Source organism: Syngnathus acus, chromosome 14 (genome assembly GCF_901709675.1).
Source record: "Syngnathus acus chromosome 14, fSynAcu1.2, whole genome shotgun sequence".
NCBI classification, from domain to species: Eukaryota; Metazoa; Chordata; class Actinopteri; order Syngnathiformes; family Syngnathidae; genus Syngnathus; species Syngnathus acus.
Window position 1 is genome coordinate 3216111 of NC_051099.1, and position 24363 is coordinate 3240473.

Consider the following 24363-nt stretch of genomic DNA (forward strand, 5'->3'; position numbering starts at 1 on the left):
ATTCCGCCTGAATCTAGACTATTTATCGAGAAAATGTACAAAACCTTTACAAGGGCCCTTTTTTTTACAAACTGCATTCAGGGAGGATTTTACTTTGATAGAAATCGATTTCTAACACTCACAAGCAATTAATTCAGCACAAAATGCAATTATTAAAATTGACTTCCAGAGTTACGGGGGGGTTTTTTCTTCACAAATATTCAGCATTTAAAATGGAAAGAGATTCACGTCGACGATATGGTGGGCCAACATTCACTCTTCAACAATCAAACAGTCGAAAGAAGCTATTATTGCACATAACTTCTGACCCCAACTCCTCCGAAAAAAATGAATTTACGGATGAATATGCGGAGCTCGTGTCCTGTGCGTTCTTGGCGAGAAGATGTGTGTTCGGGGGCACGGACGCCTTGTTCAAAGAGTGCTTTTGTCTGCGGTAGCGACGCGCTCTTGTGAGCTCGTCCTTGACTTTGTCCCTTTCAGAGTGCATCTCGTTTCTGTCGAGAGAGCGCGAGAAGAGGTGGCGGAGAAGGAGGTGGGTTGAGGAGGGGGGGGGGGGGTTAAGAAATCCGCGCAAACCAGACTTTCTTCAAAAAGCTCTTTGAACTAGTGGAGGAGCACCCTGCCGATTTCACACAAATGTGACTTGACAGCCTTCATTTTCAGCGCAAACAACACGCTTCACAACAAACCGAGCTGTTGCCACACGTATTTTTTTTTTTTTTTATCCCCTCGCAACACGTCTTATCCGTCACGCGTCACATTTCCCGAGTAGATGCACCGCGACCAATCTCGGAGCACATTAAAACGGCTCACTAATGCGAAGGGCGCAACAGATGATGTGAATACCAATGTTCTCGCCACACAGCGGCGAGGATGTGTCTCATTGCCGATAGACGGGAGAAAGATCTTTGTTGCATACGCATGACTCATTTCGAAGGGAACGATAAGGCCGGCCGTTCATGCGAGGGAGGGGCGGGGGTGCAAATACTCGGAGAAATTGCCTTGACGTGAGCAGACGTTGAGGAGGAAGAGAGGGAAGCGATGTTTGATTTAAGTCCACACGGAAGAAAATCGAAACGGAATGAAACAGCAAGGAAAACAACCACTAGAGGGCTCATACGGCTTCGTAAACAAACACAACGCAGCTCAGTCTCTGGCTATTTCCGAATTGCTTTGTTTATTTATTTATTTTGGGGGGGGTTATGTTAGTTTAGCGTCTTAATTTATTTGAAATGATTTCCTTGTGTCACTGCTGAACGTAAACTTCCACGACACTTTTGGCTCAAAGTTGGCCTCAAATAATAAATAAATAAAGATAGGTAATATTTCTCCAAGGTGTGTTGTCGGACGGTGCCCTGTGTGCTTTGGAGATAAAGTTGGACGACGGCTATGAAACATGGCAAACTGAGTCATAAAAAAAAAAAAAAGTCTTCTAAGGTATCTTTTTTTTTTTTCCCTTGCAGTCCCCTGCAATTTTCTTTCACTATCTGCTTCGAAGGGTTCGGACCTCCCCCGAAATCATCTTGGCCTCACCCCCAGCTAGCTTTGCGCCTGGCTGACTTTGCAATGTTAAGGTACATAACGAAGCCGCGGGTTGTTAGGCATTACTGCGGACGATCAGATAGGTGGAAAGCATCTTTAAGTTTAAAAAGCAACTTTAAGTCTTCCGCCCACTGTACCATGTAATGAGCTTTACAAATGTTTGCGCATTTAAGATATGATCAACGCAGGCTCAGGATATAAAGCTATGCGGCCATCCTCAGTCATTTGAATCCCTCAACATGTTTACTTGCTCCAAGGTAGGAAATTAGTAAAAAAAAATGCTAATGTTGCATTTTTCAAGTGAAAACTGTATGTTAGCGTAACAAGAGGGCAGGGGCCTAGCGAACATGCCGATTGGAGCCAACAGGCCTCGTATGCGTCCTTCAATTGATTGCTCTCCTCTGAGCGGCAAGTCAATACTAATTAGCCTAGTTAAAGGTCAATACGGGCCTTCTGTGAACACCGAAGAGCACCCAAGACGAGAGGAGCCGCTCGCCGCCCCGCCCACGCTCAATTTTATGAAGCGTCCCGGCGACGACTCTTATCGCTTCACCGACAAGAAGCTCGCTAACGGCCGCAGGTTTTACATGAGGAGACAAAATAATAAATTACGGCGAGCTGGCTATGTATTACTTGAATTTATTTGTTGTTGCGCTGCGGCTTTGTTTGATGGCTGCGCGCTGAGCTGCCGCCGCTGCAACAAAGTTCCCCTGCGGGGATAATAAAGTTCTCCTTGACCTTGCACAAGTGTCAAAATGACAAAGGCGGCAAGTGTATGTTATATAAGTGGTGGGGAGGGGGGGATAAATATAAGTGTATATTACTTTGATTAGCGCTGATACAGCTGATTGATTACATCATATCGTGCAGACACTGTGTTGTATCTCATCACGGTTCATTTTCAATCATTAATTGTGCAGTGTGTGATTTTTTTGGGTCATTTATTGTGTTTCGTATTTCACGGGAGATTATACTGTAACGTATCGCGGCTTGTAATGTATCGAATAGAATTATATTACACCGAGCCGCATTTTATGACGTTGTTTTTAATCTTAAAGTATTGTATAGCACTGTACTAAAGTGTCATTGTAAAGGCATGTCCGAATCTGTCCCTCGTGGATTGTATCTTATTTTTTGTACATCGTTCCGTGTATCGCATTGTCGCGTTCCATATAGCGTTGCGGATCATAACGCATCCTATCAAATCGAACCTAGGACAATTCCAGCACAGCAGAATCCTGATATTGCAGGTGTCCCAATATTTGCACATAACAAATACAGAAAATGAAATGTGATTTGTTTGCAGCGGGAGCTGACAGAAAAGAAAATGAGCTCTGATAGCAGAGTGAAAGGTTTCTGCACGCTCCACTTTCATGCAAATATGGAATGTGCAGACATGGGTGGCATTTTCAGCAGGCGCTCAATGAGAAGTCCCAGGATTTCATCTAATCCGCATGTGTCGACAGAGGTCATGTACAGCAAATGCCAACGTCGTACGCCGAGCGTGACAGAATGGCACTGCGTGAATACCTTTTGACTTTTTTTTAAATTTTAGATGGGACAGAGTCACACGGATACAGGAAAGCCTTGATCCGCATTGTGCTTCGGTTGCGGGGAACGGCCTCAGGCTCTGCCAGTGCGGCTGCCATGTTGGCCTCATTAAAATAATGATCTCCCGACACACCACCACCCAGCGACTCAACGTCACAGCCTCCACCCTAACAATAAAAAAAGTATTGAGACACAGTATGCGTATTATATCCAATTTTCATTTTTTTGTTCATTCAAAAGTTGAAAGTGTTATTATGAAAAAGAAAATTATTGCTTATATTAATGTGATTAACCAATATTCACAAAGAGTGACTGACTAGTTATTTTAGTTTGCGTTCAACGTGAAGCAGGTGATCGGCTTCTAGCGAGGCTCATGACTCGAGGGTTCGGGGGCATCAAACCTGTGTCTTCGTCGATGGTGAAGGCGCCCAGGCCGCTGCCGCCTCGGATGGAGTACTTCAGTACGCCGTCCCTCTCATTGTCGTCGTCCGTGGCGACCACTGACAGCACGCTGGTGCCCGCCCGTGAGTTTTCCTTCACCGAGCCTCTCACGGCAAAGTCGGCAAAGTAGGGCGCGTACAAATTCTCGTTGACGTCCGCCACCTGGAAAACGCTTGACCAGTTAGTAGTGGAAGTAAGGAACTATAAAAACTGTACTTGGTCACTGTACCTCAATCTCCATATAGGTCAGGCTGCTGAGCGTGGGCGACCCCTGGTCCTCGGCGACCAAGGTCAGGTTATAAAACGCCTGCTTCTCAAAGTCCAGCTCCTTCCTGATCCTCAGCATGCCGCTCACGGCGTCCATCTGCGACAGTCACACACAGGGGTCAGTAAATCCAGACTTGATCAAATGGGAGGAGCTAAGTTGTCAGTGGCGGTTTTGCAGAGTCTCGGCCGCATGTGCATGTGATAATCAAGGAATAACAAATAGATGACAGACCTCAAAAGTGCCGTTGAAGTCATTGAAGAGGGAGTACCGCACTTGCCCGCCGGACCCGATATCCGGGTCCTTGGCCTGGACCCACATAATGACAGCCCCCGGTGGGAGGTCCTCCAGCACTCGAGTGCTGTAGGTACTCGGGATGAAGGACGGGGCGCAGTCGTTGACATCTTCCACGATTATATTCAGCGTGGTCACTGCCGATCGCCGGTTGCCTCTTTCGGCTTTGTCTCTGGCCTCGATCCTCAGAGTAAACGTCGGGAAGCTTTCCCGGTCCAGGTGGCCGGCCACAAAGACACCACCGGTTTCGCTGTCGATGCCAAACTGAGGGACGCCGGTCAGCAAAAGATAGGACAGCTGCCCGTTCTGACCGGCGTCTTTGTCCAAAGCGGAGACGGTGACCACCTGCCTGCCCAAGGGGGTGTTTTCAGCAACCAGTGCAGTGAACGCAGCCTGGGCAAACTCCGGGTCGTTGTCATTGGAATCTTCCACGATGACTGTCAGGAGCCTCCAGTTAGACATCTGGGGGACACCTTGGTCGTAGACGGTGATGTTGAGAAAGTAGCGGTCAGTCCGTTCACGGTCCAGCGGCCGCAGAACGGTCAGCAAGCCGCTCTCCATGCCCACGGTCAAACAGTTCTCTTGGCTGCCATCGGATATGGAAAACAGAAGACGCCCGTTGAAGCCAGTGTCGCCATCTCGTGCCCTCACCTGGAACACGCTGGCTCCGGGGGGAAGGTCCTCCCGGACCAAAATACTCGTAGGCAAGGCCTCGAACTGCGGCGCTTCTTTGTTTACGGAGAAAACATCTGGACTCCTGTCATCTTGTCTCACTCGAGCCATCGCTGAGGCCTTTGAGAGCATTTTCTCCGCCATCAACTGAGCCACCTGGGTTTCCTTGCAGCTGAGCCCTCGGGGAGATATCGATCCCCTCACGACGGATATGTTCACAAACATGGGCGTGGAGAACATCTCGCCATCTGTGGCAACGACTTTCAAGGTGAACGTTCCACTTTTTAAATTCGCCCCCGCTAATGACCTCTTCAGCGACAAGGCGCCAGATTCTGGATTCAACCTGAAGTAGTTCATCTCGTTTCCAGAGACGACCTCATACTTGACCATTCCGAGTTCGTCCATGTCCACTGCCGACAGGGTGACAATGGTTTGGCTGAGGGGGAAATCCCGGCCGATCATACCTCTGCAGGAGACCCTCTCAAAAACAGGTGGGTTGTCATTTATGTTTATCAAACGGATCGTTACGTTGACTTCGCTCTCCCGTCGGTAGGGCGAACCCCAGTCCGAGGCTCGCACAGCAAACGTATAGATTTCTTCCGAAGACTCAAAGTCCAGGTCTCGCGTGATCCTCAGCTCTCCCGTGTCTTGGTTCACGGAGAAAGACTGCTCACCGGTAATTGTGTGAGTGATGTAGCCGTTCTCTCCTCTGTCTTCATCCGAGGCTGACACGATGAGAACAACGGTGCCGACAGCCAAGCTTTCATTGATGGAAATGTCATAAAATGGCCGGCTGAACACTGGGGCGTTGTCATTAGCATCCTCCACTGTGATCTGGACCTTTGCTCTCAGCCGACTGACAGCCTCTAACACTTCCATCTCCATGAAAATCTGTGATATCCTTGTGAGCCGCCTTGAGGTCATAATAACGCCGGTCGACGGATTGATATCAAAGTACATTAGTTCTGAGAGGCTGCAGAAGCTGTAATTGACACTCGTGGGAGCCGGGGAGATTCTGAGCACCTCGACAACAGTGCCCGGGGGAGCAATTTCACTCAACACCACTTCATAAACGTCTTTCTCAAAACTCCCCAGCGTCGGTTCGGGCTTTGTGACCAACAACTGAAGCAACTGAGTGTTAGAGAATTTAGGAGGGACGCCCCGGTCTTTGGCCTGGAAGGTCAAGTTGCAGCCATAAGGATATTTGTCCCAGTCGACCTGCCGTGCGGCTCTGACCCAGTATTCGTTTGCAACGAGTGGTGATCGATCAATGGCAAACTGTTCAAGCGGGTCACCGTCAATGATGGACACCCACTCTATGTACCCGCTCACCCCCTCGTCGTTATCCTCCACCGCCACTTTGGCAAAGACCGGGTTTTGTTCAGTCCAGGACGGGTCCACGGTGACCGCCCTCAGGATGGGGGCAAATTCATTTATCTGTGTCACGCTCACTACCAGCCGGGCCGTGCTGCTGATGTCATTGCTACCGTAGAGCTTCATCCCTCGGTCCACTACTTGTACCTCCAACTCAAAGCGCTCTTGGTTGTCCATCCTGGGCCGCCCAGTCAGCGTGATCACGCCACTCGTGGGGTGCACGGCGAAGAGGTCCACTTTGCTCTTGAATAAGTAGTAGAACTCGCCGTTAGCGCCAATGTCCGCGTCGGTGGCGGTCACACGGCCGACGCTGGTGCCCAAAGGGGTGCTCTCGGACACCACAAACGAATAGGAGGTTGGGGAGAAGAGAGGACGCAGGTCGTTAGTGTCCAAGACATTTACGTAGATGGTGGTCAGTGCCTCCAGGCCTCCTTGGGCGGAAGCCTTTACCGTCAGAGTGTAATTGTCTTGAACTTCTCGATTCAGCATGGCACCGGTGTTTGTTTGGATGCGTAGGAAGCAGAAATCCCCCATCGTAAAGTCCTCCGCCTGAAAGATTCCCTCGCTGTCGCCGGACTCAATGGAGAACTTGATGTCTAATGGTCGGACCACGACGATGCCCATTTTGACTTGGCTTCCGGCGTAGGTCCTGGCGGCAGAGTTCTCAAAGATGGAGGCATTATAGGCGGGCTGGCTGAAGAGTAGCAGCCCTTGGCCGGCCCTCACCGCCGGCCAGAATGTGAGCAGAAAGCAAATCCGACGGAAAAGAAACGGGAAGCGCATCGTGATTCCCCTCAGATTGGGCTTCATGGCTGTTACATCACCCTCATCCTGCAATAGGAAAGCATCGCAAAAGAATAAACATCTTTCACTGGCTGGGATTTTCACCGCTTGTTAAAATGTTGAAAGTGTGACGGCATATTCGAGTCTGTGCGACGGCGCGTCTCCATTCAAATGCAGCTCGAAGACAAAGAAAAAGGCTTCTTTGAGCAAACCATACATAACATGGAGCAGCCACTCTTCCTCTAACCGGTATTTCTCAGACAGAGACTAATAACATTGAGAGGGCCATATCACAGAGAGTGACTTTTTAATTGCTTGTATACAAATCGTTGGGTCTCTGGAGGGCCTGCACTCCCATCTAGTGTGAAATTAAACAACCAAGTAAATCTTTTGTTTGCTGCCCATTTACCACAATATGCATGTGAGGAAAACCCTTGTGAATTTTAATGCGACTGCACCCACACTGGCTTTGCCACTAATAACTTGGCAGGCAGGTTGAGTGAAGATCTTCTAATTTCTAGTGATGGACACGGAAGCACTATCAAGTCAAAGTCAAAAGGTAAGCAGCACTGCAGTGTCAGAACAGATTAGTGTTAACTTCTGTAAGGGGCAAACACTCGAACGTTTGGCTAACTCAACATAGGGACGGTCTTTTTGCTTTTGTTGACATGTCCATTGCATGCACCACATGCGTGTGTATCCATGATCCTAATTTAGCTTAATCCATCATATAAATTGTCTGGCTCTGTTACTTGTCATAGTAACAAAAGCCATGCTGAGTCTGCATTGGCCCAGCAGTACATGGGGCAGGGTCAGCATCAAGTGGATCCCAAAATAAAACTGATTTCATCCACTGTTTTAAAAGTGGGTGTTAAGTGTGCTGCAATTCACACACGCTTGCCTAGTCACAACACGAGTGCCTTCTACTTGTGGAAACAGAGCAGTGTGTGCCATTTATCAGAAGTCAAATCTGTGCATTTATCAACACTCAAAGGAGCTCCACGTGATATTTCAGACGAGTCGCGGACAGAAAAACTGCTTGTGGGGATAGTCGTTGTATAAATTAGCCAAATTATGACAAGAAAATACATAGGGGCACATTCTTAGAAATGTGCAACATAAAATTTACTCGGTTGTTTTAAGTAACACTTGAGAGATAGGCTACAGAGAACTAACTCATTACGTACCTACTAAAAAATTAACTTTCCATAATATGCATCTTGTCAAGTCAGAATAGAGTGCAAAAAAGTTAAAATACAAGATATTGGTCAGACATTTAATGGCGGCCGGGCGTACAATGTTTTTAAATACCCATACAAAGATTGTGTCTATACCTGAGGGAGCCTGTCACTCACAAAGCTGGATGGGGTTGTCCTTACCTTTCTTTCATGGATGCACTTAAATGTACATCCATTCTTATCTTCTCTGGGGAGCAAAAAAAAAAAAAAAGTCTTCAAAAGCACTCAGACGAGCACGCTACATCCCGCCAGAAGGCACTCGTCACGAGAGCCGCAGCCATCCGCGGTCAAAGTAAACGCCAATTGTTCCAGTTTTCACGCACCTGCGTCCTGACGAGCTTCACATAAAATGGATGTTAAAACATCCCGGGTGCTCTTTTATTTAGTGGGGTTCCAACCAGTGATAAAAAACACAACTAGAAGGAAGGCTTTGCGCAAGTTTTTTCGAGGGGGACAGACCAGCAGCAATCAGTTCACGCCGCTTGGGGACCGCGGATGACTGGAGAGAGGAAGGGAGGGAGGGAGGCAAGGAGGGAAGGGTGCGCGAGCGAGCGAGAGAGAGAGGAAGCGCCGACTTGAACCGAAAAAAGACGAAGAAACCCGGAAGTGAGCATAGTGTTTTATGAGCTAAAAAATAAGACTATTTTTGCATTACAATATAACCTTTTACCTCCAAAGAATATTAAGACTATCTAAAAAAAAAAATACAATATCCTAGTAAACGTTTTATATGACATTACTATAATAATGTAATATTAGAGCTGACTCGTTCCCAAAAAAAAAAGGGGGAAGCGAATGTTCCTAAGATAACTTTTATTAAAACAAAACCTGACGAGCTAAAAAAAAAAATCAGACGTAATTAAAAAGAAAATGTTCTTGACCGACTTTCGCCGGGAAAAGCCGAGAAAAGCCGGAAGTGGGCGAGCGAGTGAGGCTTTGGCTGAACCTGTGCCGCTATTTGCCGAAACAAGCCGAACAAACCCGGAAGTGAACAAGGGCAGCTTCGTGTGTGTGTGTGTGTGTAGCGGTGTGCAGCATTCGTTGCGTCTTCCTGTGTCGCGCTTTACATGTGCTTGCTGCTTTATTAGTGTCCGGTTCCATATTAAAATACATTTACTCGTCCCTATGTCTACTTTGTGCTACAACAAGGGCTGCGGGCAGCGGTTCGACCCTGACAACAACCCGGATGGTGAGTAGCTAACGTAGCTAGCGAGGATGACAATTCATCTGGAAAATTCTACGAGCCGACAGGCCAAAAGTGGAGATCGCTAATCGACACAACTCAATACAAACTCACATCAAAATTATTTTTCTTTAAATTACTTTTAAGAGTTATTGCAGCTGTTAGTCATACTTAAGCTCGATTAAAAAATAAATAAACGCTGTTAGCAACTTTGCCCGACCGTTGCACACAACTTGGGCGCACAGAAAAGACCATTTAATGACACTTTAAATGTCATATATTGATTGCACCATTTACCTATGATCAGCCGGTGCCGTGAAAATAAATAAATTGCCCTCTTCTCAAATTCTTCTTTGCATAGTTTCCCTACTACAAATTAAGATCACCAAACAAATGTAAATAACGAACAAAAGTTAACCTAAGTAAACACAAATTGCATATTTTGGATTGTGATTTTAATTGGGGCGGTACAATTCAGAGCTTCCTGAATCTCTAGGGGGGGATGAAGAATGAAGATTATTTTGTGTTGATTTATTTGAGTTCATACAATAGGTAGCCTTAAGTTTTGGGGTCCTCCTTGGTTGCTTTTTGTTTGTTTTCACTATTCCTCCAACCACTATTGCTGCTAAAACAATGCAAATTGTGGCTCTAATAAAGGTGATACAAACTAATCTAATTCCCCTGGGCAACATTTAACTTTTTGTTTCAAGAAATAATTTAACAAACAAAAACCCCATGCAAGAATTACTTCTTTATATGCAGCACTTTAACTCATTTGAACAAACACTTTGAAGATAAGGGCAGTCAGTTTAGTCCCAAGACTTGGCATCCGTCTGAGTTTGTGATTTGTTTTGCATATTTGTGAATTGGTTGGCGGCCTATTGTTGTCACGATGCCTTTGTTTTAGTTAAAATTCAATCAAGTGTCTGTCTAGTTTTGTGTGATTAAACACGCACACGTCTTCCTGTGTCTTCATCTGCAGAAATTCTGTGCAGGACTCGTGTCTAATTTCCATTTTAATTGCTTGCCACTTTTCATCACAGCGCGCTACATTGCAGTGCCATTACCTTAAGGCTTGATGGAGGACTGTGTGGACTGCCGAAAGGAAATTGTTGCTTTATTAGGTCACCCAAGCAATTTGGTGGTACTTGTGACTTTTAAAGAAGTTATTGTTTTTTGGTCTCTGCAGGTGGTTGTACGTAGAACCTTGAATTACCACAATAAAGTTGCTATTTTACACGGTAGAAAAGGCGTGGTAGTGTTCCTTTTAAGATAAAATGTGATATTTTAGAGGCCATAATTTGGGAATAAAGTTGTAAGGGGAAAGCTTTGGAATGATAATTCTTTTTTTTTTTTTTTTTTAACTTATTGACAGCCAACTGGCTTTTTTTTTTTCTTGCCTATAGGCAGCTGCACGTACCACCCCGGCGTCCCAGTGTTCCACGACGCACTGAAGGTACAAGCCCTTGAAAAACGTTACCTTGCGACTCCGCCGTTAACGTTGGTCTCTCCATTCCCCAGGGCTGGTCCTGCTGCAAGAGACGGACCACCGACTTCTCCGACTTCCTCAGCATCGCCGTAAGCTTGTGTTGCCGCTCGCGCCATCGGTGCGTGTGCTTAACGCCACTCTTGTCTGGCGCCGGCAGGGCTGCACGAAAGGTCCCCACAACAAAGAGAAGCCCCCCGAGCCGGTGAAGCCAGACGTGATCTCGTTGGGAGACAAAGATGATCAGAAGGCCAAATTTAGCGAGTACATCATCTCGGCGCCCAAACCCCAGGAGGCCATTTGCAGACCCAGGTTGTCCGACACCTTAACTTGGAATCGATCTGTTCGCGTCTAGGATTGAAGAGGAACATAAAAAGAATAGAAAAGGAACGTGGTATTGATTGACTTAGCTACAATATTTTATGTATTACTGCGCTTGTATATATCTTGAATATTAGTCTCATGAGGGAGTTTCAAGCTGAAATTACAAGCAGTCATACTACTGTAGTAGTTCTCTCGAATACAAAGTATTATCAAAAATTTTAGTTTTCCTTTTCCAAAGCTGACAAGATGTCACCGTGTGCGCGCCAGTGCCGACGAGCCTATGCTGAGGTTGCAGCACAAAGTGTCGACTTCTCTCAAGCAAGCTCTGGAGAAGCTCAAGTTGACTGACAACTCGCAGGTGCTCAAAGAAGGTGAGAGCGCCACTCGCGTCACCAAAGTACAGAAAGTCAACCGCGGATGGAAAGAACTCTGCTGGGAATTTGAACTCCATTTGTGTCGGGGAAGCTCAAAGTTGACGTTGATGCATGTCAAGTGTCAGTTGACAGAATTATTTCTCGACGTGTCCCCACAGAGGACAACAGTGACGAGGTCAAGATCGGAACAGCCTGCAAAAACGGAGGCTGTACTAAAGTAGGTGGAACGATTTGAATCGTCATATGTATCGAGTGCCAAGTGGGGTGGGGGGGTTAAGAAAAACTGAAGTGAAACTCACTTTTTGTCCCACCCTTCCAAAAAAGAGCTACGACGGCCCGGCCAGTGACTCGGACACGTGCTTCTTTCACCCCGGATTCCCCATCTTCCACGAAGGGTTGGTGGCACTCCCCACGGAACATCTATTCCTGTAAAAAGAAGCAAGTACATGTTTCATTTCCGCGTTCAGGATGAAGTACTGGAGCTGCTGCAAGAAGAAAACCTCCGACTTCAACACCTTCCTATCCCAGGTGGGCTGCAACAAGGGCCAGCACCTGTGGAGGAAAAAGGATGAGGTAGGTACAACACTGGCATCATCTAGTGGTAGGCTGTGAAATCATCCCACGTGCCAGCCTTTTTTTTTTTTAGTCTGGGAATTAGTTAAGCTTCAACTTAAAAGGTACCACCGTCTATCTAATTGAAGGGCAAGAAGGTGGTGCCGTGTCGATTCGACTGGCACCAGACTGGCTCGCAGGTCATCATCTCCATCTACGCCAAGAACGCCGTGCCTGAGCTGACCTACGTGGATGCCAACAGCACCACATTGCACATTCGCGTGATCTTCGAGGGCGAGAAGGAGTTTGAGCAGGAGATAAGCCTGTGGGGGGTGAGTATACAGTTGGGGGGGGGGGGGGGGGGGGAGTCAATAAGCGCCACCAACATCACTGTTGACGGTGTCTTTTCAGGTGATCAACGTGAGCCAGAGCACCGTCAACATGATGGCGGCTAAGATCGAGGTGGCCATGAGGAAGTCAGAGGCCATGTCCTGGGCTCGCCTGGACTTGCCGCCGCCCGCCGCGCCACCTACCCCGGACCACGAGAAAAAAGGCGAGGACGACAGCGATAGCAATGATGAATGATAAGACGCGGCAAAACTTTGGAACATCCGCAGAACTATTCCACTATTTGTGAACTTTTGAAAAGGCACACAATGCAAGGTATGATGTCAATGCTGGATGAACACATTTCCGTTGGACTTTCAGCCCTTTTTCCCCCCTCTTAATTTAGCCAAGATGTCAGTACTGGAAAAAAAAAATGGCTGATCGTGTTTAAAGCCAAATAAAGTGTTAAAAGTGAAAATTATTTTCTAGACCTTGAAGAATAAGACTGATTTGAACAAGTATTTCAGTGTCCTTCAGGTGGCAGTAAAGACAAAGAAATGTAGTTATTAGCAATGGCGTACTGAAGATGCCTTAAAAGATACCACAGCAAATTTAGGGGGGAAAAAATACAACTTTACCCTAAAGATTACAACTGGCTATTTTGTATAAACATGATTTATGTTCATGACATTACACCTTTTTTCACTCATCATGCAACTTTTAAACAAAAATAGCATTATTTTATCAGTTATTTTTCCTCTGGAAAAAAGTAATCACTAAGTACTTTTTTGCCAAATCTTTGAATGACCATAACAGCCCTTGTAAAATGTATCTTAAAATTAAGACTTCCACCAAAACCTCTCCTTTTTATCACAGCTGGAATATTTTAGTACTGTATTTCTGAAAGTAAAAAAAGTGTAATGTCATAATGCTGGCTGACCACGTTTCCACTCATCAGCACTGATTCAAGAATATTTAAAGTGACAGAAAGTGTTAAAGGAACAGAAGTTATTTGCACCTGGAGGCTTGGGCTGAAATTCAATTGCTTTTACTCATGTAATTGTCTCTCTGTCCTCCTGGTGGCGATAAAGACAAGAAAAAGCAGTTTTCAATGACAAAGTGCTATAATACTTGTGGATTCTCAAGTACTGTATCATTAACACTGACAGAGTGTTAAGACCAAGTTGTGCTACAATATTGTTTGCAGATACATTTAAATAAACATTTGAAGAAAAGAACGTTTTTTATTGATTGAGGAACGAGTGCATGTCTACCTAATGACTTGTCATCACATGGCCTCTGTGTAGCCACGAGTTTTGTTCTCTTCATCTCTCTTGATAAGAGGCTGTCGTTCCGGAAAGGCTGAGACCGGAAATACACTTTTGCGGAACCAAGGTCGCACCGGGACATGGCGCTTGATGTGGATGACAGCGACGGTCAGGACCGCGCCGCAGAGGCTGGCGAGCAGCAGCCACGGCCACATGGCATGTAAATCCTCCACGTAGGGACGCAAGGACTCTGATAGAAGTGCGTCTGCAGAAGCGTTTTCATTAAAAAAAAAAAAAAAATGGGTTCGAAGAAACTACGCATCTATCAAACACATTTTTAGCAACTGGGTAACAATCGCAACATAATCATGCCAACACATCGATTTGCAGTCACAAGGTGAGGCAAAAACTTACTGCCACTCAGCAGGCGCGAGTACTCGTACCCCAGCTCTTTGCTGGTTATGAAGTATTCTCTGTTGGTGTGCAGGGGCAGGAAGGGAACCATGTGGTATTCGCCGTTGTGTCCAATGGGGGCGTTAGAAGTTGGGTACTGGGTGGGGTCGGGCCCGTGCCTCCTGAGCCACTCTTCATAAAGACTTAACACAGGGGAAACACAGGGGAAACAGTTGAGTGCAAATCAAAGTTATAGTCATGGAAAAAAATATTTGGTTTTCCTTGGAATATAAAGCAGAATTTTTCCAGCACGTTTAGGTTCCACAAAAGAAAATGTGAATTTGTGCATGGTGAACTGGAAACATTACAATACGTTCTAACTAGCGATGGCAAAGTTTTTGTCATCATAGGGGCGGGCGCTGGTGTGTGTGTGTGTGTGTGTGTCACCTGTCCACAAAGCAATGGTGCAGGAGGAAAACGGGGTCATTGGCTGAGCCCTGCACAGAGGACATGGATCCATTCATGAAGATATGCAGAGCTGCGTGCATGCCCATTTGAATGCTGCTCCCCAAGCCCGTCTGGGGGTCCCCAAATCCTAGAAGGTGGCAAACAGTCACACAGTAATATTTAAACAGAACTTTTCTTTTTTTTTTTTTTTCATTGCGCCAACCTTCCATGGTGTTCCGAAAGCTCATGTTGGCGGTGCGGTCCATGGTGCCCGTGTCGTAATTGGCCAAACTGAGGGTGAAGGCGACCTCGGCGGAGGTGGGCAGACGCGGTACCCGCTTGCGATCGTGGTTGCCGGGGTTACGGCGCAGAGGGCCTTCCGCTCGGGCGTCGCACAAAACGCCACGGGCATTGTAGTCTTGCGCTTGGGAGCACAGTGACTGGAGATGGAAATAGACAATGTCAACACATTTAAACTAACCCAATTAAATACTTCTAAAAGGCAAAAAGACATCGAATATTTTTTAACAATACAAACTAAAAGAAAAGCAAGCGCCTTCATGGAGGTAATAACAAATTACCCTCCAGGAAGAAAAAACTGAGCCAGGACTAAGCAGAGTTGGGTCCCGAGTGTCCTGCCCCCCCATAAACTGGTCCGTGCAGACGTCGCATCCCTCTGCGTCCCTCCAGTCCCAGTAAGGGATGGTGAAGCTGTTGTCCCCGGTTATCTTCCTAATCTCACGCTCCCAGTGCAGCAGGTAGACACGGTGCCACGGCAAGAAGCCGGGCGCCCAGTGGGCAAAGTCCACGTCAGCCCACACGTTTCCCGGCCCGCCGAGCAGCACGTCGCGGGACACGTAGTAGTGCATCCACACAAAGATGTCGTAGATTGACACGTTGGCGAAGGTGGGGTTGGAGCCGTTCTCCATCTCCCGGTAGGTTGCCGTGGCGACCACGTAGTCTCTGCTGGGCGTCTGCTTGGCCAGGTTCAGGTAGGACACCAGCTGGGTTCTCTCGGCTCGGGTCAAGTGGAACACGTTCCTCCTGAGGGACTCCCTTCTTTCGAGGCAGTTCTCCCCGAAGTAGCCGAACTTGCAGTCGGCACAGCTGAACCCCATGAAGTTGCCCAAGCACTGGCAGGTTCGGTTGTAGAACACCAGGGGCCACCTCTCCCGGTCGTCCACCCCTCTGAAAGGGTACTGAGTCCCGTCCGGGGTGTCCGCTACCACCACATCCTGGCAGAAACCCCGACCGGACTGGGCCCCGCACGCCGAGCCGTCCCCGTCCCAAGGTGGGCAGCACTCCTTGGCCAGCAGGGCCTGGCGGGTGGCGCACGGGCGCGGGAACTGCTGGAGCCCGGGCGCCCAAAAGAGCGTGAACACTACGGCAGCCACACGCCACATTGCAAAAGGCCTGAAATGCAATCCGTCACGCTTTCGGGCCTTAAATGTCCTTCCTAGAGAGACCCCTCCTTCCTCGCTGAGCCCAGTCACATGCCGCTTGACCTCAGGATGAGGCTTTCACTGATGCCTTTAGGGCGCTCATAATCACTCGGACAGAAATTATTCAGGATGAAGTTGCACGGAAAATCATCAATGCTGCAAAAAAAAAAAAAAAAACGTGGGCCAGTTTGGAACACAAAATTTGGAACACATTCAATCGCTAGTCAAGTAAATTCTTTACGAACCCATTCAAACACAAAATGAAAAATTCATTGTGACTCAAGTTGAGCAGAAGACCCTAACCCATGACCACTAAAGCAAACAAAGTCACAGTACAAGCAACAAAACCACATCCCGAAGGCCTTTTTTGATGGCCACGAGACTCGGTCAAAAATCGATCAAAAAACAAAAGCTTGATATACATTTCTCGGAATTACAGAATTTTCCTGAGAGGCGGTTCAATGCTTCAAGTCACATGAGCACCAAAGGCAACTGCCACCTTCAACAAAAATGCGCCATACACCAGCATTCCCGCCTGAAGCTGAAAAACATGGCAATGCTACACAAGCAAAGTATTCTTAGGAAGAACAAATGCTTTGTGGAAGACTCTGCGCAGAGGTAATTCAAGTCCAAAAGGTAGCCTAAGTCCATTCTGTTCAGTTGACGATGCCAACTACTGGCACAGAAAAGTACTACAGTACATCTCAACTTTACTCGTAAAGCCACATTGTAATGAAATACGAGGTATCAACTCATTTACTTTGAAAGGATGTGCGCCTATTGACTCACGCGAGCTAACCATTTTATCCTCGGTGATGTTGTGAGCTGATGAAGAGAAGACATCCGTGGGTGGGAGGGGACGGGGGCGATGAAGACAGAGACACTTGGAGGGAGGGGGGGGGGGCGCATGCAGGCGGGCATTCGCTGGTGCTGCCGGTGGTTGTGATGTTCCTACTAAACCTGCTCCCAGCAGGAGAGGCGATGCTTTGTCGTTAAGATTTGCTATTTCCGAGCGATGGAGACGCTCACATGCGCGTGGACTTCTCGGATGCTGGAAGGACAGCAGGTAGGTTCGTCGAAAGTTTGAGGGTGGCTGGCTAATTTCGGATTCGAGAGCAGTCCTGATCAATGCAATGTTTTTCTTGATACATTTCGAGAACGTATAGTCAGATATTCCAGAATGAGGCTCAAAAATACGCTTTTTATGCTTCATTTGCGATTTGCATTTTGATGTAATCAGCACCTGATGTAAGCGGCACCTGCACTATTAAAATAACAAAGACCAAAACGTTGAATATTCGACTCCTATCCATAAAATCATGAGGAACCCCACTGAGACTTGTTGGACTTGTGCCAGTGGGCTCCTCTTCAAACGTTCAGTATTGTTCCTTTCAAGTGATTAATTTACAGGACTACAGAAGTTGCTGAGTGACAAAAATAAACAAATAAATTGACTTAAAAGCTGGTAACGCAAGTAGCATACAAAGTTGATTGGAGTTCTATTTTTTTAAGAGAATGGTCGTATTACAAGTATGACATATGTCGTGATTAAAGTACAGTTTTACAATGCACCTATAAATTCGAGTTGCATGGAAATCACAACAAGCAAACAAAGGAGATTCAAACCTACACTCCTCCGTCTTGGTCATGAAAAGCGAGCATTGTGTGTATGTGCCACGCGCAAGCCCCCCCCCCTTCCCTTTTTTTTGTTTCAGCACAATGGACAGCGGTATGTTGTTTGCGTTTGTTTACATTCAACTGGAAATTAAAATTCTGCTTTCTTTATCCTCAATTTCTAAATAATAACTAGTGAGGTGTAGTATGAGGACCTCACCTCTGACAAGATGGCGGCAGGCATGAGGACGAACGCCAGGATGGTGTGGAGACTGGGGGTGTACGTCCGGCTGCTGGCGGCAAGCGTACTGCTGGGTGCCGAGCTGAGCCGACTGGGTTTGAGAGATCGGGTCGGGGTCGCCGCACAGAGCAACGAAAGACGGGTTCTGGCTCGCATCCCGGGCGACATCATCATCGGAGCCCTGTTCTCCGTCCATCACCAGCCGCCTGCAGACAAGGTGGGTATGGATGTCAGCGTTAAGTGCGATATGACCTTTGAATGGTGACCGGTCTCAGGTGCACGAGAGGAAGTGCGGGGCGGTGCGCGAGCAGTATGGGATCCAGAGGGTGGAGGCCATGATGCACACACTGGATCGGATCAACGCCGATCCCAACATTCTGCCCAATATCACTCTAGGTTGTGAAATCAGGTAAAGCCTTAACATTTACAAGCTATAGCGTGAACAAGAACGGCGCTAGGATAGACCCCAGAGGCACACCTCGGTATGTCCCCGCAGGGACTCGTGCTGGCACTCGGCCGTGGCCCTGGAGCAGAGCATCGAGTTCATCCGGGACACGCTGGTGTCCAGCGAGGAGGAGGAGAGCCAGGCCAGGTGCGCCACACCTGGTGGCATTGCACCGGTGCCGCAGAGCAAGAAGCCCATTGTGGGCCTCATCGGGCCGGGGTCCAGCTCGGTGGCCATCCAGGTGCAGAATCTCCTGCAGCTCTTCAACATCCCGCAGATCGCCTACTCGGCTACTAGCATGACTCTCAGCGATAAGGTTAGGGAAACGTTTTGTACTAAAAAAATCATCAAGTCATGACATCACTTTTTCGAGGAGAAGGAGCCTCCATCTTGATGAGTGTCCTTCCACCAGAGCCTGTTTAAGTACTTCATGAGGGTGGTGCCCTCAGACATGCAGCAGGCCAGAGCCATGGTGGACATTGTCAAGAGGTACAATTGGAGCTATGTGTCTGCCATACACACTGAGGGTAAGATTACAAAAAAAAAATCTGGATTGTGACAAAGTTCTCAGTTTCCACTAGTAGCAATGGCCAATAGCCCCGCCCTCCCACTTTGCTCCACGCAGGTAACTACGGCGAGAGCGGCATGGAGGCGTTCAAGGACATGGCGGCCAAGGAGGGCATCTGCATCGCGCACTCGGACAAGATCTACAGCAACGCCGGCGAGCGCGCCTTCGACCGGCTGCTGCACAAGCTGCGGGCGCACCTGCCCAAAGCCCGCGTGGTGGCCTGCTTCTGCGAGGGCATGACAGTGCGAGGCATCCTGGCCGCCATGCGCCGCCAGCGCCTGGTGGGCGACTTCTTGCTGGTGGGGAGGTGAGACAAGACGGCAAAGGGAGCTCATTCTCATCTTACACATCCCATCATCCATCCTTCACCATCGCCATGGAAACCAAAAGGTACCACTCTCTGTTCTTTATGCTTGCTCTATTGTGCTTTGCTAAATGTGTTCAAGAGTTGGAGGGAAGAAGAGCGTGCGGAGGAGTGGAAGGGAGGGCTGATGATAGGGGGGGGGGGGGGGGATAGCTGCTGGTGGGCGGAGGAATAAACGGCAAGTGAGGGGGTTGATGGAGCCGCAGGATTGGCCGCGTCTCCCAAGAAGGGGTTTTATTTTAAGGTTGCCGGGCGTTCTATAAATGCTTCTGCTCATTAGGAGACGCACATGTGGGCTGCGGCGGGAGGGGACGAAACATGTAAAGTAACCTTGAACTACATAGCCCCCCCCCCCCAAAAAAAAGCCGTTCATGGATGTGCTGTACAGCTGTAAATCATACAGCGATGTCTATGCTGTTGCTAGCGTGTTTCTAAGACAGAACGACTTCATCATCATCATCATCATTGCGGACGCCATCAACTAGCCAAGCGATGTTTTAAGACGTACTTAAGTCGGTAAATGAATACTTTTTCCAAGTCTTGGCATCTGGTTTGACAGCTCTCGTGTCTAGCCGCGATATCGGAGGTGTACCTAACGAAGCGCCCGGTGAGCGCCGACTGAAAAGCACATGACCTGACACATTAAGTGAAGACCGGCGCCAAATAAGCTCACGTCTATTCTCATCGCTCCCACCGGACGCCGCTTGATTGCACCTCCGCACGCGCTCGCCCGTTTCAAGAAATAAAAAAGCAGCAAAAGTTTACGACGGCGTCGCGGAGTTACGTAAGCTTGGCGTGGGCGTCCATTTGGTAACACTTCCTCAGAGAGGCTACGCGCTCTTGGTGAAAAGCACACGGGGCTCTGACTCTGATAGATTGAATCACTCCTGAAGCAAAACCCACGCACCCCAGCGCTCAGGGCAGCAACCACACCACCGCCTGTTCCTACACCACCCACGCGGGCGCGCGCACACACACATACACACACACTTATCGTCAACACGGGTCAACTTGAAAGCAGATCTTTTTTCCCCGAGTAGCTACTTTTACCGCAGCGGAGCAAACATCATCCAGTGTTCAAATGGACCAAAATAGGAAACCACTCGTTCCAACTGACGAGCGCACTCGATGGAAATTGCCGATGTCATAGATTCAAACGTTCATTTGAAACCCAAACCATGGCTTGATTCTGGAAGCCCGATTAACTTTGAAAGCAACCCAATGTGTCCTTTGTCTTCTCCCTGCTTAGCGACGGCTGGGCGGACCGCTACGACGTGACGGACGGCTTGGAGCGCGAGGCGGCGGGCGGCATCACCATCAAGCTCAAGTCGGCCTACGTGACGTGGTTCGACGACTACTACCTGAAGCTCAAGCCCGACACCAACCTGAGGAACCCCTGGTTCCCCGAATTCTGGCAGCACCGCTTCCAGTGCAAGCTGAGGGGAGTCCCGCAAGAGAGCACCGCCTACAACCGCACGTGCAGCTGTGAGAGAAGTTCCTGCCAGTGCCAGAAGGTGGCAGTGGAATGGTCCTTTTATTAGAACGTCCCTTCCGTGCAGGGAGAGAGTCCTTGCGCCACCAATATGCCCAAGACACCAAGATGGGCTTCGTCATTAACGCCATCTACTCGTTGGCGTACGGTCTGCATGCCATGCAGCAGGACCTCTGCCCGGGATATAAGGTACGAACGAGTCGAAACGGACCGGTCCGTTTGCGTGGCATCACACCAAGTGGCGCGGCGGTCAATTTGGCTGCGTACAGGGTCTGTGCGAGGCCATGCGGCCCATCGACGGGCGCCAGCTTCTAAACTTCCTGATGCAAACCAACTTCACGGGCGTGTCGGGAGAAGTCATCCACTTTGACCAGAACGGAGACTCACCTGGCAGGTAGGACGAGGAAGTCGCTCGGCGCCGGACGGTCCAATGACAGCGCATCTGCTCCAGGTACGAGATCATGAACTTCAAGCAAATGGCCCGGGAGGAGTACGCCTATGTGCACGTGGGCAGCTGGGACCAGGGCGGCCTGCGCATGAACGACGAGGAGATCTGGAGCAACGACAGCGACGTCATACTCTCCGTTTGCTCCGAACCCTGCCAGAAAGCACAGATCAAGGTGTTAGGAAACTAAATTAAATGACATGATTGAAGTCAACGGATTTTGATGATTCAAATAAATAGGTTTGATTTGGAACGATGTGGACAGGTGATCCGCAAAGGCGAGGTGAGCTGCTGCTGGACGTGCACGCCCTGCAAGGACAACGAGTTTGTGTTTGACGAGTACACGTGTCGCGCCTGTCTGCTGGGCTCGTGGCCCACCGACGACCTGCGCGGTAAAGAAACAAAAATACAAGAAACCCGACAAGGGAAATTTGAATGTTTTTTTTTTCCCTCGCGTAGGTTGCGAGCCCATCCCGGTGCAGTACATTCGCTGGGGCGACCCGGAGCCCATCGCCGCCGTCGTGTTCGCCTGCCTGGGCCTACTGGCTACGCTCTTTGTCACAGCTGTCTTCGTCAAGTATGTCCAATGGGGAGATTGCAATGTTGTAGATTGCATGAAATTGCAACATTGAGGGGATTTTATTTTTGGAGCCAACTCTTGTCAGGCAGTCACGCGAGCCTCGCTGTCATCCGATTGGCCGACAGGTTCGGGGACACGCCCGTGGTGAAGTCGTCCAGTCGGGAGCTGTGCTACATCATCCTGGTGGGCATTTGTCTGGGCTACGCGTGCACCTTCAGCCTGATCGCCAAGCCGCACCTCGTTTACTGCTACCTGCAGAGGCTCGGCATCGGCCTGTCGCCCGCCATGAGCTACTCCGCCCTGGTCACGAAGGTGCCAAGCGTCACTTCCTGCTTCCGAAGCTTAACAAAAACCGATGCTGGTGGAAGGGCGACTGATAATCAATTTGTATTTCTACACTTGCGCTCACCAACTCAATAAGCGACTTGATCTATTCTGGAACGCAGACCAACCGCATCGCTCGAATCCTAGCAGGCAGCAAGAAGAAGATCTGCACCAAGAAGCCTCGCTTCATGTCCGCCTGCGCTCAGCTGCTCATCGCCTTCCTGCTCATCCTGCTGCAGCTGGCCATCATCGTGGCGCTGCTCGTCATCGAGCCGCCAGAGGTGGGCACCTCGAACGGCGCCCATCGCTCAAACCGGCTGACACGTGCCGTGTGCTCATTAGGTGGTCCACGACTACCCGAGCATACGTGAGGTGCACTTAATCTGCAACCTGACCACTCTGGGGGTGGTGGCGCCGTTGGGCTACAATGGCCTGCTCATCCTCAGCTGCACCTTCTACGCCTTCAAGGTACTGACGCACACGCGGTACGTGTCGTCCAGAACAATCCGCCGAGCTTTGCTTCTTTTCTCGGCGCAGACTCGCAACGTTCCGGCTAACTTCAACGAGGCCAAGTACATCGCCTTTACCATGTACACCACCTGCATCATCTGGCTGGCCTTTGTGCCCATCTACTTTGGCTCCAACTACAAGATCATCACCATGTGCTTCAGCGTTAGCCTCAGCGCCACCGTGGCGCTCTGCTGCATGTTTGTGCCTAAGGTAAACGCCGCCGCGCCGCCCGCCTCACTTTTTAGCGCTGACTATGCCGTACCATCAGGTGTACATCATGCTGGCCAAACCGGAGAAGAACGTGCGCAGCGCATTCACCACGTCTACGGTGGTGCGCATGCACGTGGGCAACGCCAAGAAAGCCACCAAGGAGGGCAAGTCGTCCAGCAGCATGGCCAACCTATTCAGGCGCCGCTCGTCCTCGCATGACAACGCCAGGTGAGGGCTAAATCTTGTCAAAGCAGTATTTCCAGGAACTAGCCACGTCCTGCTACACCAGGCAGAATGCACAGAAGCGGGGGGGGGTGGGGGACACACTGAACAAAGGTGACCTCATTTTGGTCGATCCTTTGGGAAATTGTTTTTTTTTTTCGAGGAAAGATGAGCAATAATGAAGGGGACTGTACAATTACATGGACGGAGAAAAAAGTAGGGGGGGGGCAGTAAGTAGAACATTGAAGGTTGCTATCGTTTTGTTCCCAGTTCCAACGGGAAGTCGGATGCCTGGAAGCAGAACGAGCGCGGCTACAGGCCCAACCTTTGGAAGCGGATGACCTTTCACGTCAAGAAGAAGGACACCCCGGACACCAACCAGACGGCTATCATCAAGCCTTTCTCCACGAGCGGCGGCGGAGAGGCGGCGGCTACTTTCGAGTCGCAGTGGTTCCAAGACGGAAACGACACCAGACCGACGCAAGCCGAACTCCCTGCCGGCGACATCAGCGCGGTCGGCGTGGGCGAGCTTGGCATGATGTGCGGCCCGCTAGGGGGCGCTACCGTCATGGAGCAAATCAACTGCGTGGTCAACAGTTTCAACCAGCTGGACGTCGCCGCCCTGTCGGCCGACGGCCCCGCCGTGAAGACGGCGCGCCACATCAGAGACTCGGAGGAGCCGGCCGCACTCACGCCGCCGTCGCCGTTCCGGGATGCCTCGCTCAGCTCCGAGGCCAGCGACGACGCTTGCTCCTCGCGCTCGCCGTCTGGCGCCTCCGAGGCGGAATACGGGCAGCTGCTGCTGCGACACTACAGCCAGAGTGCTTCCTCTCTGTAAACGACCAAACTTGTGTTGCCTTGAAAAGAGTCATTTAGAAGATGGTGGTGCTTTCAGGAATTGCCTACATCGTTTTTCAAATCCATCAACAAAGAAAAACATCAAGCGAAGCGGACATGCTAATGCTAAAGGAGCGGACATGGGTTTCCTTGGTCCTAGTATCTTAAAATTTTAGATAACACGCTAATCTTAGTGCTAAAACTTTGCGCTTCATAACTAAATCGGGGCGATTACCATTGTAATACATAGAGACGACTGAAGGGAAAATGAGCAAAGATGGAGGTAAAGATTTTTTTTTTTTTACCTACTTTGAACCGTCACATTCCAAAGAGAAATTTGAAAATAGGTCGCAAGAACTATTACCTTTAATGTGTACATTATTCATGTTCATATTTGCTTACCGTTCATTTAGTGTGACTTTTTCCAGGGACCAGAAAGTGTTTACAGCTGAATTTCTTAAGGTTGTTCAGATAGTTTTGACGGAGCGAAGCACTGTAAAACATGAAAACAAAAACAGTCTTGGTTAAGTGATGTCCACGTTAAGCTCATTTTTT

General features: G+C 49.0%; 4 protein-coding genes across 6 annotated transcripts in view; 2 read left to right on the forward strand and 2 right to left on the reverse strand.

Moving 5' to 3' along the window:
• Window positions 1-8648, reverse strand: part of LOC119133245 (protocadherin Fat 3) — a 44854-nt gene extending 36206 nt beyond the window's left edge. For both annotated transcript variants that reach the window (XR_005100096.1, XM_037268853.1), the window contains exons 1-4: window positions 8302-8648; window positions 4034-6970; window positions 3764-3898; window positions 3495-3696 (exon numbers count right to left, since the gene is read on the reverse strand). Coding sequence is in view for 1 of the 2 variants with exons in the window: in XM_037268853.1 (XP_037124748.1) it covers window positions 3495-3696; window positions 3764-3898; window positions 4034-6949 (3253 nt within the window). In the remaining variant the exon portion in view is untranslated. The remainder of the gene's footprint in view (window positions 1-3494; window positions 3697-3763; window positions 3899-4033; window positions 6971-8301) is intronic.
• A 476-nt stretch (window positions 8649-9124) lies between these two features.
• On the forward strand, window positions 9125-13069 carry chordc1b (cysteine and histidine-rich domain (CHORD) containing 1b). The gene is made up of 10 exons (XM_037269869.1): window positions 9125-9349; window positions 10750-10799; window positions 10865-10921; window positions 10990-11141; window positions 11421-11524; window positions 11686-11744; window positions 11852-11922; window positions 11995-12100; window positions 12229-12411; window positions 12491-13069. The coding sequence occupies exons 1-10, from the start codon at window positions 9286-9288 to the stop codon at window positions 12662-12664; spliced, it is 1020 nt and encodes a 339-aa protein (XP_037125764.1). The 5' UTR covers window positions 9125-9285; the 3' UTR covers window positions 12665-13069.
• Window positions 13070-13195: 126 nt separating this feature from the next.
• LOC119133742 (tyrosinase-like) lies at window positions 13196-16111 on the reverse strand. 2 transcript variants are annotated; one of them, XM_037269868.1, is made up of 5 exons: window positions 15096-16111; window positions 14738-14954; window positions 14515-14662; window positions 14118-14270; window positions 13196-13939 (listed from the first exon to the last, which is right to left on the reverse strand). In XM_037269868.1, exons 1-5 carry the CDS (start codon window positions 15915-15917, stop codon window positions 13732-13734), a joined length of 1548 nt encoding a protein of 515 aa, XP_037125763.1. In that variant the 5' UTR covers window positions 15918-16111; the 3' UTR covers window positions 13196-13731. The 2 variants fall into 2 exon arrangements, with proteins under 2 accessions (XP_037125763.1, XP_037125761.1); XM_037269866.1 differs by having other exon boundaries at window positions 14089-14270; window positions 15096-16108.
• A 749-nt stretch (window positions 16112-16860) lies between these two features.
• On the forward strand, window positions 16861-23982 carry grm5a (glutamate receptor, metabotropic 5a). Its single transcript, XM_037269862.1, has 19 exons — window positions 16861-17022; window positions 17767-18028; window positions 18087-18220; window positions 18308-18572; window positions 18669-18783; window positions 18882-19131; window positions 20438-20673; window positions 20748-20869; window positions 20950-21074; window positions 21132-21300; window positions 21391-21517; window positions 21585-21702; window positions 21831-22017; window positions 22152-22310; window positions 22372-22497; window positions 22567-22749; window positions 22808-22977; window positions 23242-23902; window positions 23946-23982. Exons 2-18 carry the CDS (start codon window positions 17801-17803, stop codon window positions 23807-23809), a joined length of 3282 nt encoding a protein of 1093 aa, XP_037125757.1. The 5' UTR covers window positions 16861-17022; window positions 17767-17800; the 3' UTR covers window positions 23810-23902; window positions 23946-23982.
• Window positions 23983-24363: the final 381 nt, after the last annotated feature.